This window comes from Poecilia mexicana, unplaced genomic scaffold (genome assembly GCF_051168715.1).
Source record: "Poecilia mexicana isolate PSO_F unplaced genomic scaffold, ASM5116871v1 scaffold_15, whole genome shotgun sequence".
NCBI classification, from domain to species: Eukaryota; Metazoa; Chordata; class Actinopteri; order Cyprinodontiformes; family Poeciliidae; genus Poecilia; species Poecilia mexicana.
Window position 1 is genome coordinate 17418099 of NW_028263384.1, and position 23859 is coordinate 17441957.

The window sequence follows — 23859 nt, forward strand, 5'->3', positions numbered from 1 at the left end:
TTCAATAGAGAACACATTAAAAAATCATGGCTGTATATTTAGGGTCATTGTCCTGCTGGAAGCTGAACTTTTACTCCAGTCTCGAGTTCATGACTTAGAGCTGCTGACAAATATGCACCCCAGTTTCCATCTCTGCAGTTTCTCCAAAGTGACCATCCTCTTGGCTGCTCCACTGAATATTGCCCATCTGTCAGTTTAAGTGGACAACCAGCGCTTGTTAGGCTGTGCTGCACTCTCTCCATTATTAAATGATGCATTGAAAAACACCTTTAGGGTCGCTACAGCTTGGATATTAACCTTTGTAAGGCACTGCGTGTTTTTGACACGTGTATGTCCATTCATACACACTGAAGCAGTCGCCACAGTGGCTGTTATTAGAAGAGCCAGACTGCAGCATTCCTCAAACTCCTGCTCTGAGATTTCAAGGAGTAAAGCGTATGTGTGGCTGTGCTTGCGTTTGCATGTGAAGACACAAGGGTAGCCTTTCCTCCCGTTTGTGTCAGTTCCAATCTGGAGCCGGCTGTCATGGAGGCAAACTGTCGGCAGCCACACGGAGAGGAGGAAGACGAGAAGCGGGAAGAGGAGGAGGAGGAGGAGGCCTTCTCCGGCAGCTCTGAAAGTGAATTCCCTGTGTATGTATACTTATGACGGATCTAGACCACACTGTGATGTCTTATTCATGTTTTATCAATTCATAATGACCAGATGGATCCCCAGTGTGACGATGTTCACGCGCACACGCTCAAATGCTCTGTCTATGATTGAGACGGTCATCGCAATAACGTTTGTGCGTGTGTGTGTGTGTGTGTGTGTGTGTGTGTGTGTGTGTGTGTTGCTTTTATGAATATTTAGAGCATCCCCCTTCGAGTGTGTATGTAGAGCAGCATGTTCCAGACACTGGACATCCACACAGACCACTGACGTCCCAGCGCTTTAGTGTGAATATTTAACTGATCTTTCTGTTCCATTATTCATCAGGAAGGACACAAAATCATTAGGAAATATAAACACTGCTGTTCCTCTCTGCTTTTACGACGCCTTCGCTCCTCTCTTTTCCACCTCCGAATATCTCTCTTTATCTCGTCTAACTTTGCTCTTCCACCACTGTTTTGGCTTCTTTCTCTTTTTCTTTCTTTCCCACTACCATTGTGCTGTGGTTGTGAATATTTCAGATGGCAGAGTGGTTTTTAAATTACCCCCTTTTGGCTTCTGCTCTCCTCACATGGTTTGGTCTGCGTTTCTCTCTCACACAGGATCCGACTCGTAAAGAAAACAGTGACAAGCCATAAAAGCCACTTTTACCAGCTGACAAGGACAGGGGGGCACGGGACAAGGAGTTGCCAGGTATTTTTCTGGTTAGCTGCTATGCCAAACCCATCCACTGACCTCAATATTTTAAGTTCTGCTAAAGAAGGTAAATATACTTTGACTCAAGTGGTTCACATGGAATTGGATGTCAAATTGGTTGTCTTTGCAACACTACAGAAGGACCACTGCATTTCAAATATAAATAGATTAATTATATGGATAAAGAACCTACAGAAGACTTCTCTTTTTGATTTATCACATTTAAATGTTTTTTTTAAGGGAAACCACCTATACAAACGAACCAAGGCCCTATGTGAAAAAGTAATTGAACCCTAAACCTAAACTCTGGTAATCCTTTCCTCAGTGGCAGCAAACGCCTTCAGGTGTTTGAAAATCTTTTCAGACACTGAGGAGGAGAGTTGTTTTGTTTCACACGTACTGGAAGACGTTAGAGAGTAGATTAAGGTCAAGAATATTTGAGTCCAGACTTTGGTTAGGTCACTTGATAATCTTCAACATAACTCAGTGAGATTCAGCTTAAAGTCACAAACTGACGGTGAAAGATTCTGCCTCAAGACATCACAGAATATTTTCCCTGGATGAGCCTTTGACTCCTTTTTGGTCAGCATTACTTTGAGCCTATAATGGCAAGGTTCATCATTGTTCCAGGGTTTATCAGTCGTATGGCTCTCACTGAGGTGGACAGGAGTCGTAAAGCCTTGGAACTGTAAGCCTGTCTTAGCTGGTAGATGGCAAAGACTTTGTTTCCCATCAGTTCTTGAATTTCTGTAGCTCAGGGCATGGTTTTGAACCTACCTCATTTTGTAGAACCGATTTGATTGAAGTGATTTCTTCCTTCAGTAATCAGGCTTGGGTGTAATTTGAGAAAATAGACCAAAACAATGTAGTTAATCACATTTAAATAACAATTGAACAAGGGAGGCAATTATACTTTGAAAGCCAGATTGATTTACATTAACAGATCAAGCCATTGTTTCAAATCTGAATTTTGTATTTCCTCATGTTATCTTTGTCTGATAATAAAAATGTGATGATAAGAAACATTGAAGTTTGACCAAAAAGCAAAATCAGAAGGAATCTGTAAGAGGAAAATACTTTCTTCACAGCCCTGTACTTAGTGCCAGACAAATCACAGTCAAGAAATCAGGATGTCTGATACTGATGGCACAGACACCCTCTGATTGGGATCGGTTGTCATGGTAATGGCCGCAAAGTAGGGCCCCAAACAGTCCTCTTGGGTGAGGGGGGGCAAAAACACAAGAAAGACCTAGCATGCCGAGGAAGGTCATTCATCAGCAGAGACAAAGAGGAGCAGGAAATGACAAGGTTTAACAGCTCACCACCAACACACACCAAAATGAATAAACACACACATTTATCCAGCGATAAATAAACACTCAACAGCAGTTATGAATTTAAAGGAGAAAACACATTTGCACCAATTCTCTTCATGCCGTCACACACGAAAGAGCAAACTTTCCAGCTTTGTGACACATAAAGCCTTGGTCTACCGCAGCGAATTTTTAAACCAATCAGTCTAAGAGTAAAAAAAAAAAAAAAAAAGGAAAAATCTGTTTACTCGTTGACAACAAAGTCAAAAACAAGTTGCAATAGGCTTCTGTGGCAGGGAGATGATTTATAGGCTTAATGATAGCTCACATTATTTATTCTAGACTCCCTTCTGCCGAGTGTTTCTTTCTTCTCACACTGGGCTACCGTTCCCTAAGCATCGAGTGATCAACAAACACCAAACACAGCATCTCTGCAACACACACACACACGCATGCACACGCACACATGCACACACACAGAGGAAGCAGCTTCGCATCAACACTTCGAAGCATCTTTAATCTATACTCAAAGCCATATAAATAGCGTTATCCCCGGTGCGTGCAAACCATCCGTACATTAGCGCGCAGAGATGTAATTAGAGCGATATTCTGTGTGTGTTTGGATTTAATTATTGTTATTTACATTTTACTACTTCTTCTACTCTCTCGCTCATATATTTTGTGCATCTCGACCCCTGTTTCAGCGGGTGTGTTTGTGGTTTGTGTACATCGGGAAACCTGTTGCCAGGCATTAACTTGAATGTGAAAAATGAAAGGTCTAAAAGAAGGATGAGACACGCCTCCACTTGCCATCCTCTGCCAGGATTTCCTCAGCTCCCCTGTAGTGCAGGTACACCCACACCCTTCCCGCGCCTCCTTCCATACCTCCAGGGAGAGAGATATGCAAGGGAAATCCTCTCCCAGTTAACCGCCTGACGTTATGCTCAACATGAATGAAAGCAGCAACCCCTCAAATAAACTGAAATTTGTTGCCCGTATTTGCTCTTGGAACCAAGAGGCAGCACAGCAATCACAAACCACAAAGTAAGTCTCACCCCCCCCCCGCTCACCCTCCTCCCCCAAGCCTCCATCCTAAGCAGCAAACAGATGCTATTCCCTGGGGCCAGCTATCAGGCTAACTGCTGCCCATTCCTCCAAGTCTGCACACCTATGTCTCTCTTTCCCTCCATGCCCTGGTCCTTCCTTCCGCTAGCTCTCCCACAGCGAAAAGACACTAATTACAACCACAGATGAGCAGATTACAGATCTGAAAAGCAGTGGAAGTGGGATGAGAAGCAGTCAGGGGTGGTAAGAAGGGGGGGGGGGGGCAACAGGTCGTTAACAGTGATGAATGCGACTCTATTTTCGCTGTTATTGTTCTCGCCGACTCTCGCCTCCACAACACCTTTCCCAAGCCTTCTTGTCGGCGCCATCCATCACAAGCAGCGTTAACTAACTCTAACTATCTCCAATCATCTCTAATCAATTCCAATTATCTTCCCTCTGACCCTCATGCGTCAGTGTCTCTGTGTCTCTCAGGCATGGGAAGAGGTAGCAAAGCGGGGGCATAAGTAGAGGGGACTCAAACACAAAGCAGAAAACTCTATTAAATGTAATGTGTGCAGGAGAGAACAGAGATTTAGCCAAGGATTCACAAAGCTGTTGTTCAAATGCACTTATTCACACAAAAAAGTTGTTTTCTTTTCCAGAACCAGTGTGGAAAACGGTTCATTAATTTTCCAGCTTGTCTTTGTACCAAAAACTCATTGCTCCAATAGCTTAATGACTGCAGAGGAAGGATTTCAAAACTCCCCTCAAAACAACAACCCACTGCTCATTTCACAAACTGCCTTTTATTAACCCAGCAGCTTTTCCTTTAAAGTTTAATGAGAGAAACCATCTCATAATCCGGTAACCATCGCTCGTCTTTCCCCTCTGCCCTTCTCTTTGTTTGTCATCTCAGTGGGATGCCTGTGACAAATAGCTGCTTTGTTAAAGCAGCTTTTCCACAAAAAGCTTTTTCTTTTCTTAATGAGCACACAAAAACGGTAAAGTGAGGAGCAGCAGACATTTAAAGTATAGAAAAAAGGAGACGGGACGCATTTAATCCCATCTTAAGGAAAATAAAACATCTGGGTTAGCTCTCTGCCTGAGAGCATTGAGATTTCATATAAGCTCTACTTGACGGGATCATAAAGTCATAATTCTTTGCATAAATGCAGACATAGCCGTACGGACTACTGGGCGTATTCACAAAGCTACTTGCAGGTGATAAACATGTGCACATATAAGTTTGCCAGACTTTTCTAATTTTAATTTCCTAAAATAGCGCTACTGTGCTGACACAGTTTGCATACAGTTAAGTGAGCCATTCTTCATTTTTTCTTCTTACAACTAAAACAACCACAAATCCAATTCTCAAATACCAAAGTTTTGCTTTTGGCATTGTAAATAAAAAAAATAAATGAAAGATGCCATCTGCAAAAATCTGGTGGCGATTTTGAAAAGGTGGGAGCAAAAGGAAGAAAAACTCTTCCAAAAACATTTGTTCAAGAATGCCAAACAGGAAAATCCTCATAATTTTCTTTTATAATATGTGCCCTATATGTTCACAAATAACTTTCCTTACCAAATAAATTGTCTGAATTCAGAAAACACAGAGTGACTGTATAATGCTCCACCATATAAATCACATTCAGAGGTCAACCAACATTAACTAATACACAATAGTTAAATAGCTTAATGTAAATGAGTCTCTTTTCTCCCTCTCTTTGATCACTTCACTGTGTGTTGGTGTTTCTTCAATTGCTGAAGAGAGGACAATTGGCACCTAGTGCAAAAATAGACGCAAGTCCCTTCCACCTCCTGGACTTGATGGGTGTTTTTAGATGCTGTAATCTAACTACTCCAAACCAAACAGAAGCCCAAATCCAACAATAATCCAGTTCAGCTTCTAATCCCACACTACCAAAGATAAAATTTGATATTTTTTTAAATACTGGAAGTATTTTTCCAAGGTCTTGCTTTCCAGTTATTCACATATGTAATCACAACTAAATTACTGTCAATTTCATGCCTCTTGATTTTTACATTTGTTTAATTTGTTAAACACGTGGCACCAGAAAAGCTTCAATTCTCAATACAAACCGTGTTTTCCAGACTAAGATAAACGAGTTAAAGTAAATAAAGAAAAAATAAATAAATACATTTTAAAAATGTTCAAACAATATATTTCTCCAGAACGTAGCAGGGAAGCCAGTCCTTGGTTTAAAATAATGAGCATAGAGCCGGGTGGATGGAAGGATCTGAGCTCCAACAGCACAATCCTGTGGCTGCTGGCAGGGTGCACTGCACCAGATGGACTAATCTCACTTTTTCAAGGCCATCCACTGGACTGAGAGGGCCTTGGCCCGTTCTGCTTCTCATTCCTGTTAAAGAGATAACTTGGTGCAAGCCTCAAGACAGCCGTTCTGTCTCTAAAGGAAGGAAACTGGCTTAAAGTTTAAGCAGCTGGTTTTGGCATAATGATGGGTGACAGGTAGAGTCAGTTGCAAGGAAGTGACAGATAGATTCAAGATGGTGTTAAACATCAACCCAAAGGACAAACAGATGGCAGGCTGAGGCACGGGTCATTGGTTAGTAGAGCAACTATGAAGGTATTGGGGAGGGAAATGATTTTTCCAAGTTCTGATGTTTTATTATTCCCAGATGCTCCAGGTAATCTGAACTGAAATTGGAGCTGGAATGATCAACCGGTGGCAGGGACACCGATTATCCAAAAGAAAGAATAAAAACCCCTATGCCTTGCTGCAGAAGGGAATTAAGGTTTAGCGTTACTGTGGGACTGTCTGCTGTCGGGTGAATAGGTGGAATGGTGTGTGGGTGTGTGTGACGGTGAACCAAAAAACTGCTGCTTTTATTCCAAATGGTTGCGATGCAGTCTCCCTGCCGAGGAAACTTTGAAGATTTGATGAAGTCATGCAAAAGTATTCATCTTCACTGGAGATTTTTACAACATCAGTGGATTTTATTGGGGTTAAATGTGACCGACTAAGACAAACTACAGCAAAACTGTAAAGAGAAAAAGGAAAAACTGTTAAAAGTTTTCTTTTAAGCTTCGCAAAATAATTCAAGCTCAGTGAGATTGGTCGAAGAGCTTCCTAACTACGTTTTAGGTCTGGACTTTAAGCATTAATATTCTTTGATTTGCTCTGGTTTTATATTTAAAATCATTGTTCTGCCAGAAGGTCAGCATCCAGCCCAGGCTAAAGTGTTTTTCATCCTCAAACACTCTGATCCAGATTTACACATTCACATCTTCTTGTTATATCAACTAACCTGGTGTTAACTTATCATTAACTTCATCATAATAGGTTGCAGAGGATTTTATTTAGGCATATCAGATTAGAGGGGGGTGGTTGCACATGCTTGCCACGTGTTTCATATCACATCACCTCAAAACCTTCTAAAATGCACAGACATTTATGTCTGTATTAAAACAAAGTGTGAAAACGTTTAAGGGGTTTTCACAGGTTCACAATGTCTTTTAGATTGTGTCATATCAGCCTTCTGCTACCAGCAGTTCACGTACATGTGGACGGCTAAGACCAAAAAAAAAAAAAAAAAAAACGCTGCAAATGATTCAGCAGGAAGGTCCAACAATGAGCAAAGAAAAGCCCAGTTTGTCTTAATGAGACCTGACACTCTAATAACTCTCCATGAGGCTATAGTTGTTCCTTCCAGCAAGTGTAAGTGAATCCTAATTGTTCTTTAACTGTGCTCAAACCAAATCAAACCATCGCCAGCATTCAGCAGGTTTACATCTCAGAAGAACAGCTGGGGTTTTTATTACAAGGAAAAGACAAACAGAGATGGCAGGTGTTCTGATAGATATGAAAGAGCAGTGAATAAATATACACGTATGTATATCTGGGTTGACTTACAGCCGAGACAGGCCAGGGTTCTTCTGAAACAGCAGCTCCGGAAGCTGCTGCAGTTGATTACGGTTCAGCCTCCTGTGGCAAGAAAAAAAAAAAAAAAAAACATACGGTCAGTCAGTGAAGTTTGCTTGAATATTCGTAGGTGTGTAGGCTGTGAACAGCTTCATTTAGGTGCCAGGGAATCAGTTTTGTCTCAGGTTATTGTATTTCAGTGTTGCTCTGACTGTCGCATAAATAGCCAACTGAAAATTCAGGAAAATTAAACAGACAGACAGGAACTGTGCCATAAATCATCCAGTGGTGCTTCCTTGTGGAATGCAGGGCTTTGCTGGCTTTCGGAGAAGAACAGAAAACCTGATTTACATCGACCGGCTATTTAAACATGAACACATTTTTATCTGGAGCAATCTGTCTAAACAAGAGGAAGGGATGAGGGGGTTTAAAACCTGATAAAGCACTGACATGCTATGGTGGCCAACAACAAAATCCTAGTGAAACAACTAACATCCAAGACTGGCAGGCTGTATGCAAATACAACAATTAAGTCAATGAGAAACAGAGTGTTGCGAATCTTTTGGAAACCACAGCACTCTGCTCTCTGAAAGGCCTTTTGGAAGCATACAGAAGTGAATTTATTGGCACTGAAAGACTGAAAATGTGAAAGGCAGGCTGCTGCTGTGCCTTCAGACAAATTCAGACAGATGTTGGGACTTGTGCCCCTCGCTGTATACACGGAGTGTGTGGCCAGATGAAACATGGATTTTGTGAATAATGCACAGTAATAGTCTGCTGCTGCTGCTGCTGCTGCATTTACAAAGAGCTGTACCTGTTAAAGAGTCTATAAAGTTATCTGATGTTCAGGTTCGCATGTGGTTAGAAAAGCTGCCTTGCTAATGAGCTGGCTGAGGTGGGGTTGATAGTGTTTGTCTGTGTGTTTTCCCTGCAGCTTTACAAGCCGTCAAGTAGTCCCGGTGCTGTCCAGATGAGCCGGGATCGCGGTGCGGTAGGCCTTTCAAGCCCACATATCCCACTGAGGGCATTCCTGTCAGGCAAAGCTAATAAAAAAACACTCCCTGGCCACATTGTACCCTCTCAGCACCATCCAACCACAATGGGTTGACAAGGGAGTGCCACAGCCTTGACACAACTGGTTTGGCTTTGTACTGTTAATGTCATTACCAAAACACATGTAGAAGGATGGGATTGTCATTTAAAGCTCAAATTCAGTAAAGTGTGTGTGTGCGTGTGTGTGTGTGTGTGTAGCCTATTTATATAGAACCCTAGGTGGTACTTACAGTCTCTCCAGCTCCTTCATGTCATCAAAAGCCCCTCGCTCGATCACTGTAATCTGATTCTCCATCAGCTGTCTGCAGAAAAAAGGGCACACATGCGACTTTATTGGTCACTAAGACTTTAACAAGGTAAAGGGGAGGCAGGGGAGAGAGCTGGGGGGCTGAGACTTTAGTTTTGAGGCTTGTGACAGAATCCATTTCAGTGCAGTTTATTCCACTTTTATTTTTTTTCTGCGTCTCTCACACACAGACACATAAACATTTAGGGCAGCGGTGTGGACTGAGGGCACAGTGTGGAATCTTGGCTGAAGAGCTACAGATAGCAGCCAGGAAAGTTTCCAAGGTGGCGCAGAAAGTGTTAGTCTGGGCTTTAGTGTGGTCCAGTGGGGGGCGTAGCAGTTTGGCTGGACACTAGACAAGAAAAAAAAAAAAGGGCCAGGGGGTCAGAACGAGTTAGGTGAGTTTCACAGTTTTTAAAGTAGACCAAATAAGGGAAAATATGATGGTGTGTGTCTATATCAGAGGTTGTGACATTGCTCATGCACCAAAAACAGATGAATAACACCAAGAATAATTCTCACATCCAAGTTTTTAATATGGCTTTTAATAAGGGAAATGTGGCTCATTGCCCAGGGCGTCTCTGTATGAGGGGAAAGCCCATGCATGTGGATTTTTAAGAACATGAAAGGTTTTTGGGGGTTCTTTGGAAGTCCAATAAGTTTGGATTGAGAGTGTAATCTGGTGTCTGTGTGGATGAGGGCATCACCAGCTGGTAATCAAAAGATCAGTGGAAACGTGCAAAATGCTGGTCAGCAATTATAGAAATAGTTAATGAGAAGGGAATAAATTCATTTCAGCATTTTTAAAATAGCAGGTTGTTGTAAAATAACGTATTTTCTAAAAAAAAAAAAAAAAAAAAAAAAAAAAAAAAGTAAATCAAAACGGATGACGGACTTGCACAAGGACTCCCTTTGCAATCAGGAACAGTTTCTGTCCTATGTAGCCAGAGCTGATGCACATGGAGGAGGACTGGGTAGTGTTTGAAGTGTTACAATAACACACTGTCAGGAGGAGAGAAAGTTGTCCAGCAGGACACTTAAGCGCAACAAGACCTTCCCTTCATTACATACACAACGGCTCTGTTCAAGGCAAGCTCTCCTGTGAGCCCACAGCACACTGTAACTCAGCAGTCCAGGCTTCCTCCCAATCGAATATAAATGCTAATCACTGTTCACACTCCATAAACATGGAGAGAAAAGTGCACTTCACCTCATATCTCTTTCTCATGAATTTAAATGGAACTGGGGGGGAAAAAAACTGACGAGTACTTTTGTGATGAGAAAACTTTTTTTTAGAGGATAGCTTGAGGGCAGCTTTTCCGCTTCCATTGTTCTGGTTTCTCTCGCAGAGACTTTGCTCATTTAGACCAGCCAAACATTCAGTCTCAAATGAGAGGGTATAAATTAGCTCTGTTGATTTCAGCCTAACAAACTAGATGGAACTGACTGAAAAGATAAACCAACACTTTTGTTTTTTGTTGTTTTTTTTTTTTTCCTTCCCCGCTTCATCCTTGGATCCCGCCGAGGGGTCAGCGGGATCCAAGGTCAATACACCGTAAGGGCTGTTGCTGCCGTCCTACCACGCAGACAGCTACACGTACTGTTCGGTACATGCTCATCGTGTATTGCATGCATTGTAATTGAGAAGTGTGAGAGAATCAGAGCTCGGGGGAACTTTGTACTCCGGCAAGGAGCCGTTTCCTCCTAAGTTGCCGGTGATGAGTTGGCGACACCGAGGCATTTAACCTCCACACTGGGAGGAAAAAAAGAGGATACACAGAGGCGAAGGAGGCAACAGGGGGGATGGGGCGAGCTGTGACAAGGAGTGAAACTAGTCAAAGCTTTGAGGGGCAGTAGGACTTATGCTCAGCTCATGTTGCATTTTAAACACACTCAAGTTTACACAGCTTCCCTTTACGCAGTGTTTTTAACACCTTAGGCGTTACTACCAGGTTTGTGAACACCGTGTACTCACACAGACACTTTTATAGCTACTTTATTACATGAAGTCATAAGTGCTTTGTAATTATGCCACAGAGAAAGTCAATGACTTCACCTCAGTGTGTTAACTTCGCTGAGAGCCTATTTTGTGCTGATGTCAAGGCAAGTCGGTGTGCGTGTGTGCACAATAGGCGAAGCTAAAATAAGCAGGACAAAGTTAGAGAGAAGTCCATTACATTGCTTGTTGGAGTCATTCCGTAGCTTAATGTACTCCTGAGTGGGACTCTTGACGAAAGCATTGCCACTTCACTGGGTTTATGCTAATCTGGGCAGAAAGTCTGACGAACTGCAAGCTGGAGGGTTGCACACAGCTCAGGTACGCATGAATAGATAAACAGTGACACACAGTTAAACATCTCATCGTTGCTTACGAACACAAAGGCAACTGCTTACAGAACTCTGAGGTACTTCAGGCCAGCAAAGTCACTCTTGGTGATGCGTGTGAGGTTGTTTCCGTTCAGCTCCCTGCAAAGAGAGACACGCAAACATGGATTAATAATTTATCTTTTCTCCCCTACTGGACTTGTTTAGCCCGGTGACTAAAAGAACATACAGTTGCATGGAGGAATCTGTTTCGATATATGATGCATAATCTTAGCACAAGCTGCAGACACATAGAAAGGGAGCTTAGCTTTCAGCACAGCATATGCTATGACTGGTACAGAAATGCATTATTCAATCTTATTTATCCATCTTATCCTAAGTTATTTCCCTAGTCTGCAGTCAAATTTCAGATCTTGGAGAATCAATTCCAAAACAGGGTCCATATATCTTCAGGAAAAGTTGAAGTTTCAACCTTTTGGGGGAAAGTCCAAGTCAAGCTGCCAATATCTGAGAGGCAAATCCACATGAAGTCCCAATTATTTGAGGGAGAAGTATAAATCACGTTTCAAGTTCTTAAAGAACAAGTCCAAGTCATTTCCTAATCGCCATAGAGACAAGGACAAGCCATGTATCAAGTCTTTGAGAGGTAAATACAAGTCAAAACCCAAGTCTTGGAGGGACAGGTCGGAGTCAAGTAACAAATATCTGAACAGCAGACACAAGTCGTTTTTTTGAGCTCCAAGTCCACGTTACTGAGTTTTTGGGCAGGTCTCAAGTTTTTGCCATTCTCACATCTGGCACATGCCAGGGAAAATTTAATCAAGCACCTAAAATGACTCAGTTATTAACTTCTGTGAATTTATATTCTTCATTAAAGTAAATATAAATAATATTTACCACAAAAGAAATACAAACATGATTCGATTGATTCAAGAAAAAAGATTATAATAGCTACACAGAATTATTACAAAGAACACATATGCACTGTGATCAACATTACAAGTAATTTTACTACACCACAGTCATGCAGGAGGGACAACATTACACAAATACCCTTAGAAGAACTGACATTTACTAGCTTACTTTCACCCTTACAAGAGATAAAAAATTGTTCATGAAACTTGAGTCCCAAATTTCAAGCTAAGAGTACAAATCCAATCATAAAATTATTGCTTTTGTGGCTTAAGTTTGACCAGAGTCTAAATCACAGACTCACGTCCTCATGTCTGACTATTGCTACAACATAAACTGAAAAAGTTTATGTTTTTATGAAATGTAATGTCAACTATACCATAAATTGTTGGGTGACTCTGGAAGGTAAAGTTAAAGGGAAGTTCAGGCTCAGCTCTTACTCCACTGGGAAACATTAAGCAGTGCTGTTAAAGGGAGGCCACATTTAAACTGCCTGTCTTTTTATTCCACATTTACCACCACCACAAACACACACACACGCACGCACGCACGCACACACACACACACACACACACACACACACACACACACACACCCCCGCACACACACAAACACACGCACGCAAACAACCCCCCCGATACTCCCTACTTTCTATCCGCCATGTCCTTTTACAATTGTCGGGGATTAGCAGGAGCCAGCAGAGGGGATTTGAGTAGGACTGCAAGGCCAGAAAGCTAAGTGCTTTGGATATAATTGAGCAACCTCCCTGCTGTGTGCTAACCATCACTGCAAAAAAAAAAAAAAAAAAAGTAATAATAATTTCAAAACAAAGATTTTAAAATGACTTTTGAGTTCCCAAATAATTCCACTGGCAAAATAGTCAAGCAGCCAGAAACATCGGTGCTTAAAGATTTTCAGTTTCATTTTCAACTTGATTCTGTTTATTTGCCGTTGCACAAAAAATCCTTAGTAGCAGGTTGAATTTTAATGAAGAAAGACAGCACAGCATGCAAACCACAACGACACGTCAAAAAAAAGTGCAAACTTTTTCACTTTGACCAAGTTTGTATTATGTCTCCACCCTTTTCTGAACCCCCAAAACCCCGCTCTCCAAAAGCAAAATCTGGCTTGGAAATCTACACTGAAGCACAGGTCTCTTTCCCTCAGTCACTTTCTCGCCTAATGACCACTCGAGGGACTGTAGCGCTATGCAGCACGAAAGAAAACGGTCATTACTGACAGATGGTGTATGCATGTGAAAACGAGCACGTGTGTGTGCGTGCTTTTATATATATATTTATGTATATACACAGGTGCAATGATAGGCAGAGCAACACAGCCACAGGAAAATAAATAACTGACTGGGCTTCATTAGTCTGGGCTTCAACACACACATGTGGTGCTCATTACAGGTGCTTACGCAGACATGCACACACACACAGATACACAATCTTCGGGATTTCCAGTGTCTTATCTTCAGGGTGGTCATTCCTGATGAGACCCGGAGGGCATTTAAACAGAGAAAGATAGAGGATGAGGAGAAGGAGAGACAGAGGAGGAGGTACTCTATATGTGGAAAACTCACTCACGTTTCAACAACTAAAACACTTTCTATGCTTAGCAGTTAATCTTTTTCATGCTACTCTACAGCTGGCTTATTAAAGTTGTCACGCGTGAGTGAATAAAACGACCTGTTCTGGCGAAAAATTGGTTCTTTGAGAATGTCCAGAGAGGATGCAAAATTTACACAGTGTTCAGAGCAATTTCTCGGTTTGATGGTAGAACCAGTCAGAGTGAGGCTGTGGAGCTACATGGTGTTTGCTGCAGTGGGATTTTGCAGCAAACGTGACATTAAAGGGTAGCATAAGATATTTGAATTCATATTCTGGTAAAATACTGCAAGAGAGTTACAACTCTCTTGGCATCTTCACTTAATATAAATTTTGATTTTGGGGAGTTCCTGGATGCTGAAGCTAACAGCTAGTCAGAGAAGGGCCAAAACCACAGCAGACTCTAGGGTCTTAAAACAACTCGGAGCTCAGAAACATCACAGTATTTTTCAAGCACAACTTTATGAAATTTTTAACCGTCGTACTATTTGTACTGAGCGGTTACATACTCAGAAGCTGATGATCATTTAAACGGAGGAAGAAGGTGGTGAGCCACACGTGAACTATTTCAAGAAATTGATATATCTAAACATACATCCTGTCAAAATGTGTCATTTATGGCTTTATTCCGCAATTTCGCGTTTCCCATGCATGCTTCTAGGAGCTCCTTTGGGATTTGTAGCAAAGCGCAGCCGTTTGCAGTGTAAATCCGGGGTTAGGTTCAATGCAAACCTAACTACTGCTAAAAGGTTAATCCAACAGTGTTCATATAAACCGTTATGATTTGGCATCTGCTGGATATGGATTTATACTAGATGAAGATGCTGTAAGAGTTATTTTCTGCAGAAGACATTAATTATTTGTTGTTGTTTTTTTAAACCCAGTCCATCACTTTAAGTTATGGGTGCCCAAACCCAGTTCTTAATAGCACGAATAACAATATGTAAGATATATATTTGCATATTTATCTTACAGGAGTTCTTATTCTTGCATTTAGTTCTTATTATTCTAAATGCAAGAATAAGAACTCAAAGCATAGATACACTGAGTTTACTTCATCAGTGCTTACCTGTATATTTATTTTGCAGCTAAACAGAAGCAAACTCTGCTAAACTCAGACAAAATATATCAAGGGAAAAATGTGATATTTATTAGCGACAGAATTGGTCACTGCTGTTTTTTTTCCAAATCAAAGGGAGCCAAGCAAATTTTGGCATCACAGTAAAGGCATGTCAACTTATTTCGTAGACACATGTTTTTTTTTTTTCGTTTTTTTTTTTTTACAGTAACTCTGGACATATTTTTGCATGAAAGTACCGTCGCATTACTTTAAAGCCTTAAAATTATTAGCTATCATTCCAAATTCCTACAGCAAAGGATTTCCACCTTCAACTGGTTCACTCAAATCCATTCCATCCTCTGGAAACCTCTGGCAGTAAGAATTCCCACTGCTGACACACTTCCTGGGAAGAAATTGGATTTATGACATCACTATCCTAATCCCTCTTCATCTTCCACGCCAGGCTGATTGATGCTGGTGAATATATCCTGGTGCAACTTCCCTCGGGTGGACACAGGGCAGCTTTGCTCCACTACTATAGATCTCTATAATTCAAAGGAGCTCTCTGAGCGTTGCTACAGTACTGAAAAACTCATTAGGTTTATTTGTGCCAGCTGCTGGGAGTCCTGTGCAGAGCTTGGTTTTGGACCTGTTTCGAATTGAGCTGTGCTACACGAAATAAGAAAAAAAAAAAAAAAAGGTTCAAGCAAACAGTAGAATAGACTAATGTGCGATATTTTCACACACCAACTGGAAAATACACAAGGTCTGTTTTACAGGGTCTCTGAGTACACATCAGCGTCCTATGCAGTTGTTTTAATCGCGCAGAGCCGTGCTCAGTTAATGGTAATTAGCACACAGTCAATTAGCAGAACAATTAAGATCCACATCATTAGAGCCTTAAAAAAAAAATAAAAAAAAACTACTCCAGCAATATATATTTTTTTTTTTAGATTTTAGACATTCACATACAATGAAGAAAAAGACACATCTTAAAGTTAAACAAGATTAAGCTTTCTATTTTTTGGTCAACACTTTTTTTTTTCTATTTGCTAAATGCTGAAAAAAAAGTGCAAGTTTAATAAAACATTTCCATTGCAGAATCATTATTATTATTTTTGCAAATTCTGGAGTTTATATACATTGAGAAGACTGTTCATTCAGACAATTTGGGAATGCCCAGATAAGGATGTTGTCGTTTTGCATGCTTCTGATTTATAATTCATTAAATTTAATTGGATGCACTCTTCTTGATGTGTCTGAAAGGACAAAGATCTTTGTCGCCTTCAGAAAATCCCACACCACTGTTCCACATCTTGCTCACTAACCAAAGGTCACATTCTTTTTCTGTGATTTCACAAAGGTGGGTTTCTTAAGCTCTTTTTTTTCTTTTTTCTTTTTTTTTGCTTTGCTTTCAGCCTCAAAATAAGTCCTTGAAACATCCTCTAAGCAAGGCCAACAAGTGAAGATTTTGTTTTTCTGCCACATCCTTCTCTAATATCACATCTAACTGTTACATTCAGGTGCTCAGATTTTTCTAGGCTGTCATTCTGCTGTGAACACCACAAGACCATTTGTCCCAAACAGCTTTAGCCTCGCAGGAAACACAGAAACCCACTGATTGAGGAATGGTGGCACGGCGCTTTCCAAACTCCATGCTGCGGAAGCAATCTGATAACGAGAGCCCCGAGGCTGTACAACCTAAAACACGGATGCCCATTAATCACAGCTACAGACTGATATCGCTGCTTGAGCAGCAGACCGGCGACCGTGCTCCCCAGATCAATGAACAGGCGGAATAGCTGCAAACAAGCAAAACATTTCTCCTCCTGCAGATTGGGCAACATATGGAGGTGACAGCCATGAAACACACAGGTGGGCAGAGAGCAGGGAAGCGATATAGTCACAGAGAAACGGAAAGAAGACAGAGCAACTCTGACAGGGTTGTTAGCTGTCTGAAAGTGACGGGGTGTAGCAGTGTGGAGGAGGGTTGCGAGTAACCAGGGAGAGCTGCAGGAAGCTGACAGACTGTCTGGGAAATGTCAGCAGAGGGATGAAGTCTCTCAAGAGCTGGTGGAGACTGTGGCCTACATACCAGCTGAGCAGACATGTTTTGGAACCAGTGGGCTCTGTCTGATATCGCCTTGCAAAAGTATTCACACCCCCTTAAACTTTTTCACATCGTTGCTACATTGTGACCACACATTTGAGTTTTTTTTTTGTTTTTTTTAGGATTTTATGGCATACAAGTTCATAACTGAGAAATGAAAGGGAAAAAGACAGTAAATAAAAATCTGGAACGTATTTATTCTGACACCTCCAAAATATACCCCTAGGAAATCTTCTGATTTGTGATAAGAGACCACATAATCTCAGAATGACACGTAGACCAAGGAACACCGCAGACTGGTCAGGGGGAAAAGTTGTGGCAAAGTTTGCTGCCAGGTTTGGTTACAAAACAATATCCACACCTCAGAGACATCTCGTAAGATGTTGTTACATCCTTCATTGGAAAATTAGAAAAAAAAAAAAAAAACGGAACAACTACATTTCCACAAAGTCATGACCATCCATGTAAACTGACCAACTGTGTGAAGAAAGCAATAATTAGGGGAGCTGTTAAGGGGCAATGGTAAATATGCTGGAGTTTCAAATATCAAGACCTTGAATGTAAAAATCTGATAATAAGACAACTATTAGTTGTGGACTCCCCCAAATTTGGGCTTTATGAAAGGGTTTGTTAAGAAAAAGTCAAAAAGTGTCCCAATTTATAGCTTAGCCATATAGGAGACACGGCAGACATGTGAAAAAAAAATGTTCTGGTCAGATGCCACAAAAATTGAACTTATTGACCCACTGCAAATCACCATGAACACAATACACCTACGACTGTGGTCCTGGTAGTACCACTCGGTGGGGAAGCGTTTCTTCAGCAGGGGCAGGGAAACTTGTCAGAGTTGATGAGAACATAAACTGAACTTGAAAGATTTCAAATTGGGTCAGAAGTTTACATTTCTTCGGGACAATGACCTAAAGGCCACAGACAGAACTACAATAGAACAGTTTAACAAAAATGATTAATGTATTGAAATTTCCTGGACATTAATCGCAAAGAATAGGCTAAAATTTAAGTTTAGATTTTCAATTGTTTGTACCAGATTTTATTAAGCATCAGCAGGTAAACGGAGCTAATTACAAAAACAGAAACACTTATTGACATTCTTATTTCAAAAGTATTTTGTAAACCATGTATCTTTTTCTTTCCACTTCGCAACTACTACTTTCTTTTGGTCTGTCACATAAAATCTCAACGAAATTCAGTGAAGTGTGTGGTTGTAACTTTATGTGAAAGAAAGCAAGAAAGAGAGAAAGACAGAGAGGAAGAAAGAAGGAGAGAAAGAAAACAGCCACAGTGACCACACTGTTTTACCTTACTGGAACACTTCTATCCACACTAAGAGGTCAAATTTCTCCTCAGCCTGAGCAAAAAACATCTCTCTCCATTGACATGTGGTTTTCAGACAAGCAGTTAATGCCGTCAACTGTACATTTTTACTGTGTGTCGGCGTGTGTGCGTGTGTCAATAATTATATAAGCACACTTGTGTGTGCAGTGACTGTCTGAGTGTGTTTCCCTCGCTCCTGGGCTCCTCAAGGGCTATTTACAGTTTTCATTCTGCTCAGTCAGGCCTCAGGAGCAAGATTACTGATAGGAAAGTTAAACATCGAGTAGATCGCTCACAGACAGAGCCCACAGAAACACACACACATGCACACGCACACACACACACACACACACACACACACACACACACACACACACACTGTTCTTTCTCACAGCCCCAATCACTGTGGGGTCTTCTCCATGCTGTAGAGGCCTTCTCTCTGTATAAACACTGAACGGCAAAAGCGCATGGCTGTATAGGAAACATAAAAATTAATGGAGCAAACAAAAATCGACAAGAAATGGGAATGAACTGAACCAGCGTACGTTAAAAGGCAAAAGACAAAAGTAACAGAGGAACACTGATCAAAAACGTTTGGGTAAAAGGGAATCAATTAAACATCTGTTCCTATATTGGTGGTGCTACAGGCGGGAAGAACACACACATGCAAGGAACTGCAGCAGAGGCCAGGACTGAAGGGCCTTTCATGGTTTATGGCGTATCTGTAGTTTGTTCAGCCACAGACTTGGAGGTTCTGTTGTGGCTTTTCATTTCGTATGAAGGCATGTAGGCTATATGAATGCACACTTCTGACTATGAACGGCGGATCATGTGGATAAAACATCTGCGCTCTGCCACATCTGTTACGTTTCATATAAAGCAAACAGAGAACTGAGAAAACGTTCGCCTCACAAATGTTCATTGACAACTGGTAATTTGATTTATGCTTGGCCTGAGCCAGAGTATTTCTGTTGGTCCCTTTGAATAGAGAGCGTTTGGGTCTCGCCCCCCACAGAGCCCACTGGCAGCAGCATTCCACCTGCTCTGCACAGAGAACAGCTCAGCTGCTGGTACATCAGATCCAGTTTGGAGAATAAGTTCATTTAAGTATCAGAAAACAAAGACAAGGTGATTATTACTCAGTGATGACCATCCGATGGTGGATGGTCATCACTGTTTGCTAAACGGTGACTTGAAATTTTGAAGTGGAGGTTCTGTGGAGTTATCATCAGCAGTCAAAGCTTAAGTGGTCTGAAAGTGCAAAGCTAAAAGCGAGTCAGAATGTCTTTCACAGTGGATTCCAGAAATAGTAAACAGCTCAAACCTCAAACGTTGCATCGTCATTCAATTTGTCTAAATTTGGTTTATTTTCTTTTATTCCTGGTGACAGGAATCAGAGACTTTTCAGGTTCATCTCAGATTCACATACTCTTTTCTTTTTCTATTCAGTAAACACTCAGCATTACCAGGTTCTTCACAGTGGAAGCTGTTACTGCAGAAAGAAGACGAATGTTAGCTATCTTAACATCAACCTTGCATTGGACTGTAAAGATCTGTGTGTTGGAAACTAGCCGGTGCATTGCAACACGCGGGTTTAAACGTGTTTGAAATGGTCGGGCTTAATCTTACCATATCTGTGATACAAATGCAAAGTGGGTTAAAATCTGTATAAGAGTTGTGGCTTAAAGTACCAATCAGGAGCAGCTTTCAACCTGACAAACTGTTAGCTGCAATGTTTTATAAGAAAATCTTCCTGATTCTTCAAGCAGAGATCAATTTGACGTCTGTATGTGTGAGTTAAATAAAAACTGCTCCACAAAACCCCTCTCCAAAATATCCAATGTGCTTAGACATAAACAATTTAATGATGACATGTATTTGAATTTGAACATATAATAATAATAGTACATAGTAATACATTTGTCATAATTCTAATTTACAGTGTACTAAAAATACCAAATTCATATGGAATGCGGCCAAAAATAAACTTGTTTCAAGCACAGGCGACTTGACAAGTGCGACGTGTAGATTACGACGACGTATCTATCCACTCTATCATCTGAGTGTTCACTGACGCATACTTTAACACACATACATCCTACCCCATCTCCTTCACCCTTGAGCTTATTGCCGTTAAGTCTGTAGGGTTGCGAGCAAAGCGAGTCTCCTGAGAAAAGCATAAAGCAGGCAAGGTGGGTTCTCAAAAATTCCCTTTTTTATAGTCTGCTGAAATGCCGAAACTCTCAGGCAAAGCAAAACCAATCCCACATGTGCTCCCCAATGTGCAAAAGCACATACATCATTCTGTATATATGCATGCCAGTCAAGCGGGTTTCTTGCAAAACGTATATACACGCTGAACTTGAAAGGTGATTTTTGGCAACACTCTGTTGATAAGGTAATTTCTCAAGTCTCCTGGGTGCCATCAAACACATCCTTAGAGAAGCTGTGCTCATCTGGAAAGCAGGCCAGAGGGTGTGTGTGGACACACACCAGCTGGCTTTGATGCTTAGCGGTCAGCCATCGCTCTGCTTAGACAAGCAACACTCTGGCTGCACGTGTAATGTTAAGTGTAGAAAGGTGAGTACGTGCTTGGGTCAAATGGAAAATAAAAACAGTAGAGTACAGCAGAGGATGAACCCTGACCTGGAAATGCTACCTGAATATTGACTCCGTATTTTCACAAGCTGAAAAAAAAATAAATAAATAAAAAATAAAAAAGCTTACAAAAGCATTTTATGAAGCAAGTCAGGGAAACCGAGGAGCCGAGGAGCTCACAGCTGTGCTGGAAAGCCCGTAAATTGAACTGATTCAGTCCCAGGCCTGTACTTTCACTACAATCCACTGTGCATTGACATTCTCTGTGCGATCTTCATTCCAGGCATTCTTCCTCCTCACTGTATTGTCAGCAATGAGAATGGATAAATGAGGCTGTGAAACTGGGCCTGAATTAAATCCACTCCTCCCGGGGCAGGACCCTTCTTCCCCGCCATAATAAATACCATAATCCTTTTTATTCATTTATGAGCTTTGTGGTGAGCTACAATACTACTTACCACTCCGCTGCTTAGCACTCCTTTCATAAGTGATTGCCTCCTTTATTCTTACACTCCCCTCGTTTCTTTTCTCTTCACCATAGCCGGAGCTGGCAGGCACTGGTGGGCAGGCTGTGTTCAGCCACGTCACGGTAAATTATGGATCAGATGCCCGGTGAGCTGTCAGTTACTCTGGCTATGTGCTTTTTTTTTTTTGCCAAAAACGCTGCAGGCAAAACCTGGCACAAGCTCCCACACCTCCCACCTCCAAAGCCTTAAAGCTATCAAAGTCATCGAGCCCCTCAACCAGCACTAACCCCCATGTGTTATCATCTAGTATTACTTATTCGCGGCACGCAGGCATATAAAACATATGGAGGCACATGCTCAAGTTTATGAATAAACAAAAGTGAATGCATGCATATGGTGCACAGCCTCCATCGCCTCTATTCTGGAAGAGCTCCAAGACGCCCTCTGATCTCAGTACAAGGTATTTTCTGGCTCATAATAACGTTGTTGTTTTTCACATGAAAGCATCTAGACTTACTAAGGTGCACAACTCCTCTCGTTCTGCGCATCGACTCATTAAGAGATGAGACGAACATTTAAGATGAGCAGCTGGACTGTTAATTTGATATCTGCGGAACAAAGAGCTGCGAGCGGCGCACTTTAATCAGCCTTACAAATTTCCCTTTGTTGGAGTCAGATTTCGGGGTGATTATCAAATTAATGTGATATTTGTCAGAATCAATCATTTAAAAGGCTAATTGCAAACGAGGAAGAAAAAGGCGAGAAATAAAATGACAAAACGATGCAAAGCGGAGGCAGAGGGGACAAAGAGGCTATTAGCCAATATTTGGGAAAGAGTGATTTCAACACATGGAGCTCACAGTCTCATTACAGGCTCTGGCCTGAGGAGCACAGGGGTCAGACCTGATCCAAACGCACACTGACAAGTGTAAATGGGATTTTGCTGTCTGTCTCCACAGCCTCCTTGCACACAGTGGACCCCACAGGGACATGCACCTTTCAGGAAAAAAAAAAACAAGAGGAGAAAACCAAATACCACATTTGTTCACACACATATTCAGGAAGAGAGCAGCCTAATAAACTCAACTGCATTTTTTTGTATTTTTACTTTGTTTCCTAACCCATTTATCTTAAAGCTACAGCATTTTACTTGTATAAACAATATGTTTTTTTAGTTGTGACAGTGTAGTATAATCTGCCTCCTCCCTGTGGTCCTACAGCCAACTGCAGAAATGCACCCCTCTCCATCAGAAACAACCAATCGAAGCCAGGAGGAAGGAGTTGGCAGCGTCAGTCACACTCGTGCATGCTGCAATTTAAATATATATATATATATATATATATATATATATATATATATATATATATATATATATATATATATATTATTATATTACTCCCACTTTATCGTACATTTCAAATATATTCGGAACCCTTGAACATTCTATTGTTTTGTGAGAATAAAATCACAAATATCATAGGGATGTTATTTGTTGCAACACAAAGTAAAGCATAGTTGAAAGATGATGGAAAAATGTATTCTTGTATTTGAAAACTTATTTTGAAAGTGCTTTTTTTTGTCTAAAGTGTTTTGCTGCCTCTACAAGACTTTCCTCTAGCGTAGCCCTGCATCAGCTTCATCTATCTTCTCATCAACTCAGGTCAGTTTTCCTTTCTGAAGGAAAGCGAGCGTGACACTGCTGCCACCATTTTTCACCAGTTTCCCACCACAAAGCTTTTAACTTGGCGGTCCAAGAACTAAACTTTTTCTCATCTGACCAGACAGGCTTCGTCCACGCAGTGTCCCCCACATGGCGATCTACAAATGGGACGTCACATGACATCCTTACTGCAACTCTTTAATTATGGCCAGATTTGAGGAGCGAATGAGTAGCAGCTGTCTCTTACACAAACTCATACCACCTGAGCTGAGGATCTCTGTAGCTCCTCCAGAGTTTCTGTGGGCCTCTGATCAATCCTCTTCCTCCACAGACAAACGGAAAAACTTTTTTCAGTTTTTCAGAGGAAGGACTGAATAGCACTCCATGAGATGCTCAAAGCTAGAGATGCTGCTTTAACTCTGCTTTTTTTTTTTTTTTTTTTTTACATCTGGTCTGTCTGCTGTTCTTCTTGCTCTCTAAGACGCTGTTTGTTCCTTAACGTTCTCCAACAAACATCTGAGACCTTCGCAGAGTAGCTGCTTTATACCAGATTTCAAATACACACAACTGGGCCGTTTCCAATAGTGACTTCTAAAGATAAATAGTCAGACTGGATTTTATTTCAGCATAAGCAGGGCTGAATTCAAATGGACTCCACATTTTTTATTGTTTAGTAAAACATTTAGAACCATGCTCCATTATACTTACATTTCACAACTGTGTTGATTTATGACAGCAATAATGTGCCCAAAATGTGAACAAGTTCAAGTGATGTGAACACTTTTGCTCACCTTTGACCGCGATGTCAGCTACTAATTGTCACTCACTTA

The 23859-nt window shown here is 41.2% G+C and overlaps 1 protein-coding gene across 1 annotated transcript in view; it reads right to left on the reverse strand.

Moving 5' to 3' along the window:
* slit1a (slit homolog 1a (Drosophila)) overlaps nucleotides 1-23859 on the reverse strand; it is a 95761-nt gene that overhangs the window by 69752 nt on the left and 2150 nt on the right. Inside the window, exons 2-4 of the mRNA XM_088013182.1 lie at nucleotides 11346-11417; nucleotides 8896-8967; nucleotides 7604-7675 (exon numbers count right to left, since the gene is read on the reverse strand). Coding sequence (XP_087869308.1) covers nucleotides 7604-7675; nucleotides 8896-8967; nucleotides 11346-11417 — 216 coding nt within the window. The remainder of the gene's footprint in view (nucleotides 1-7603; nucleotides 7676-8895; nucleotides 8968-11345; nucleotides 11418-23859) is intronic.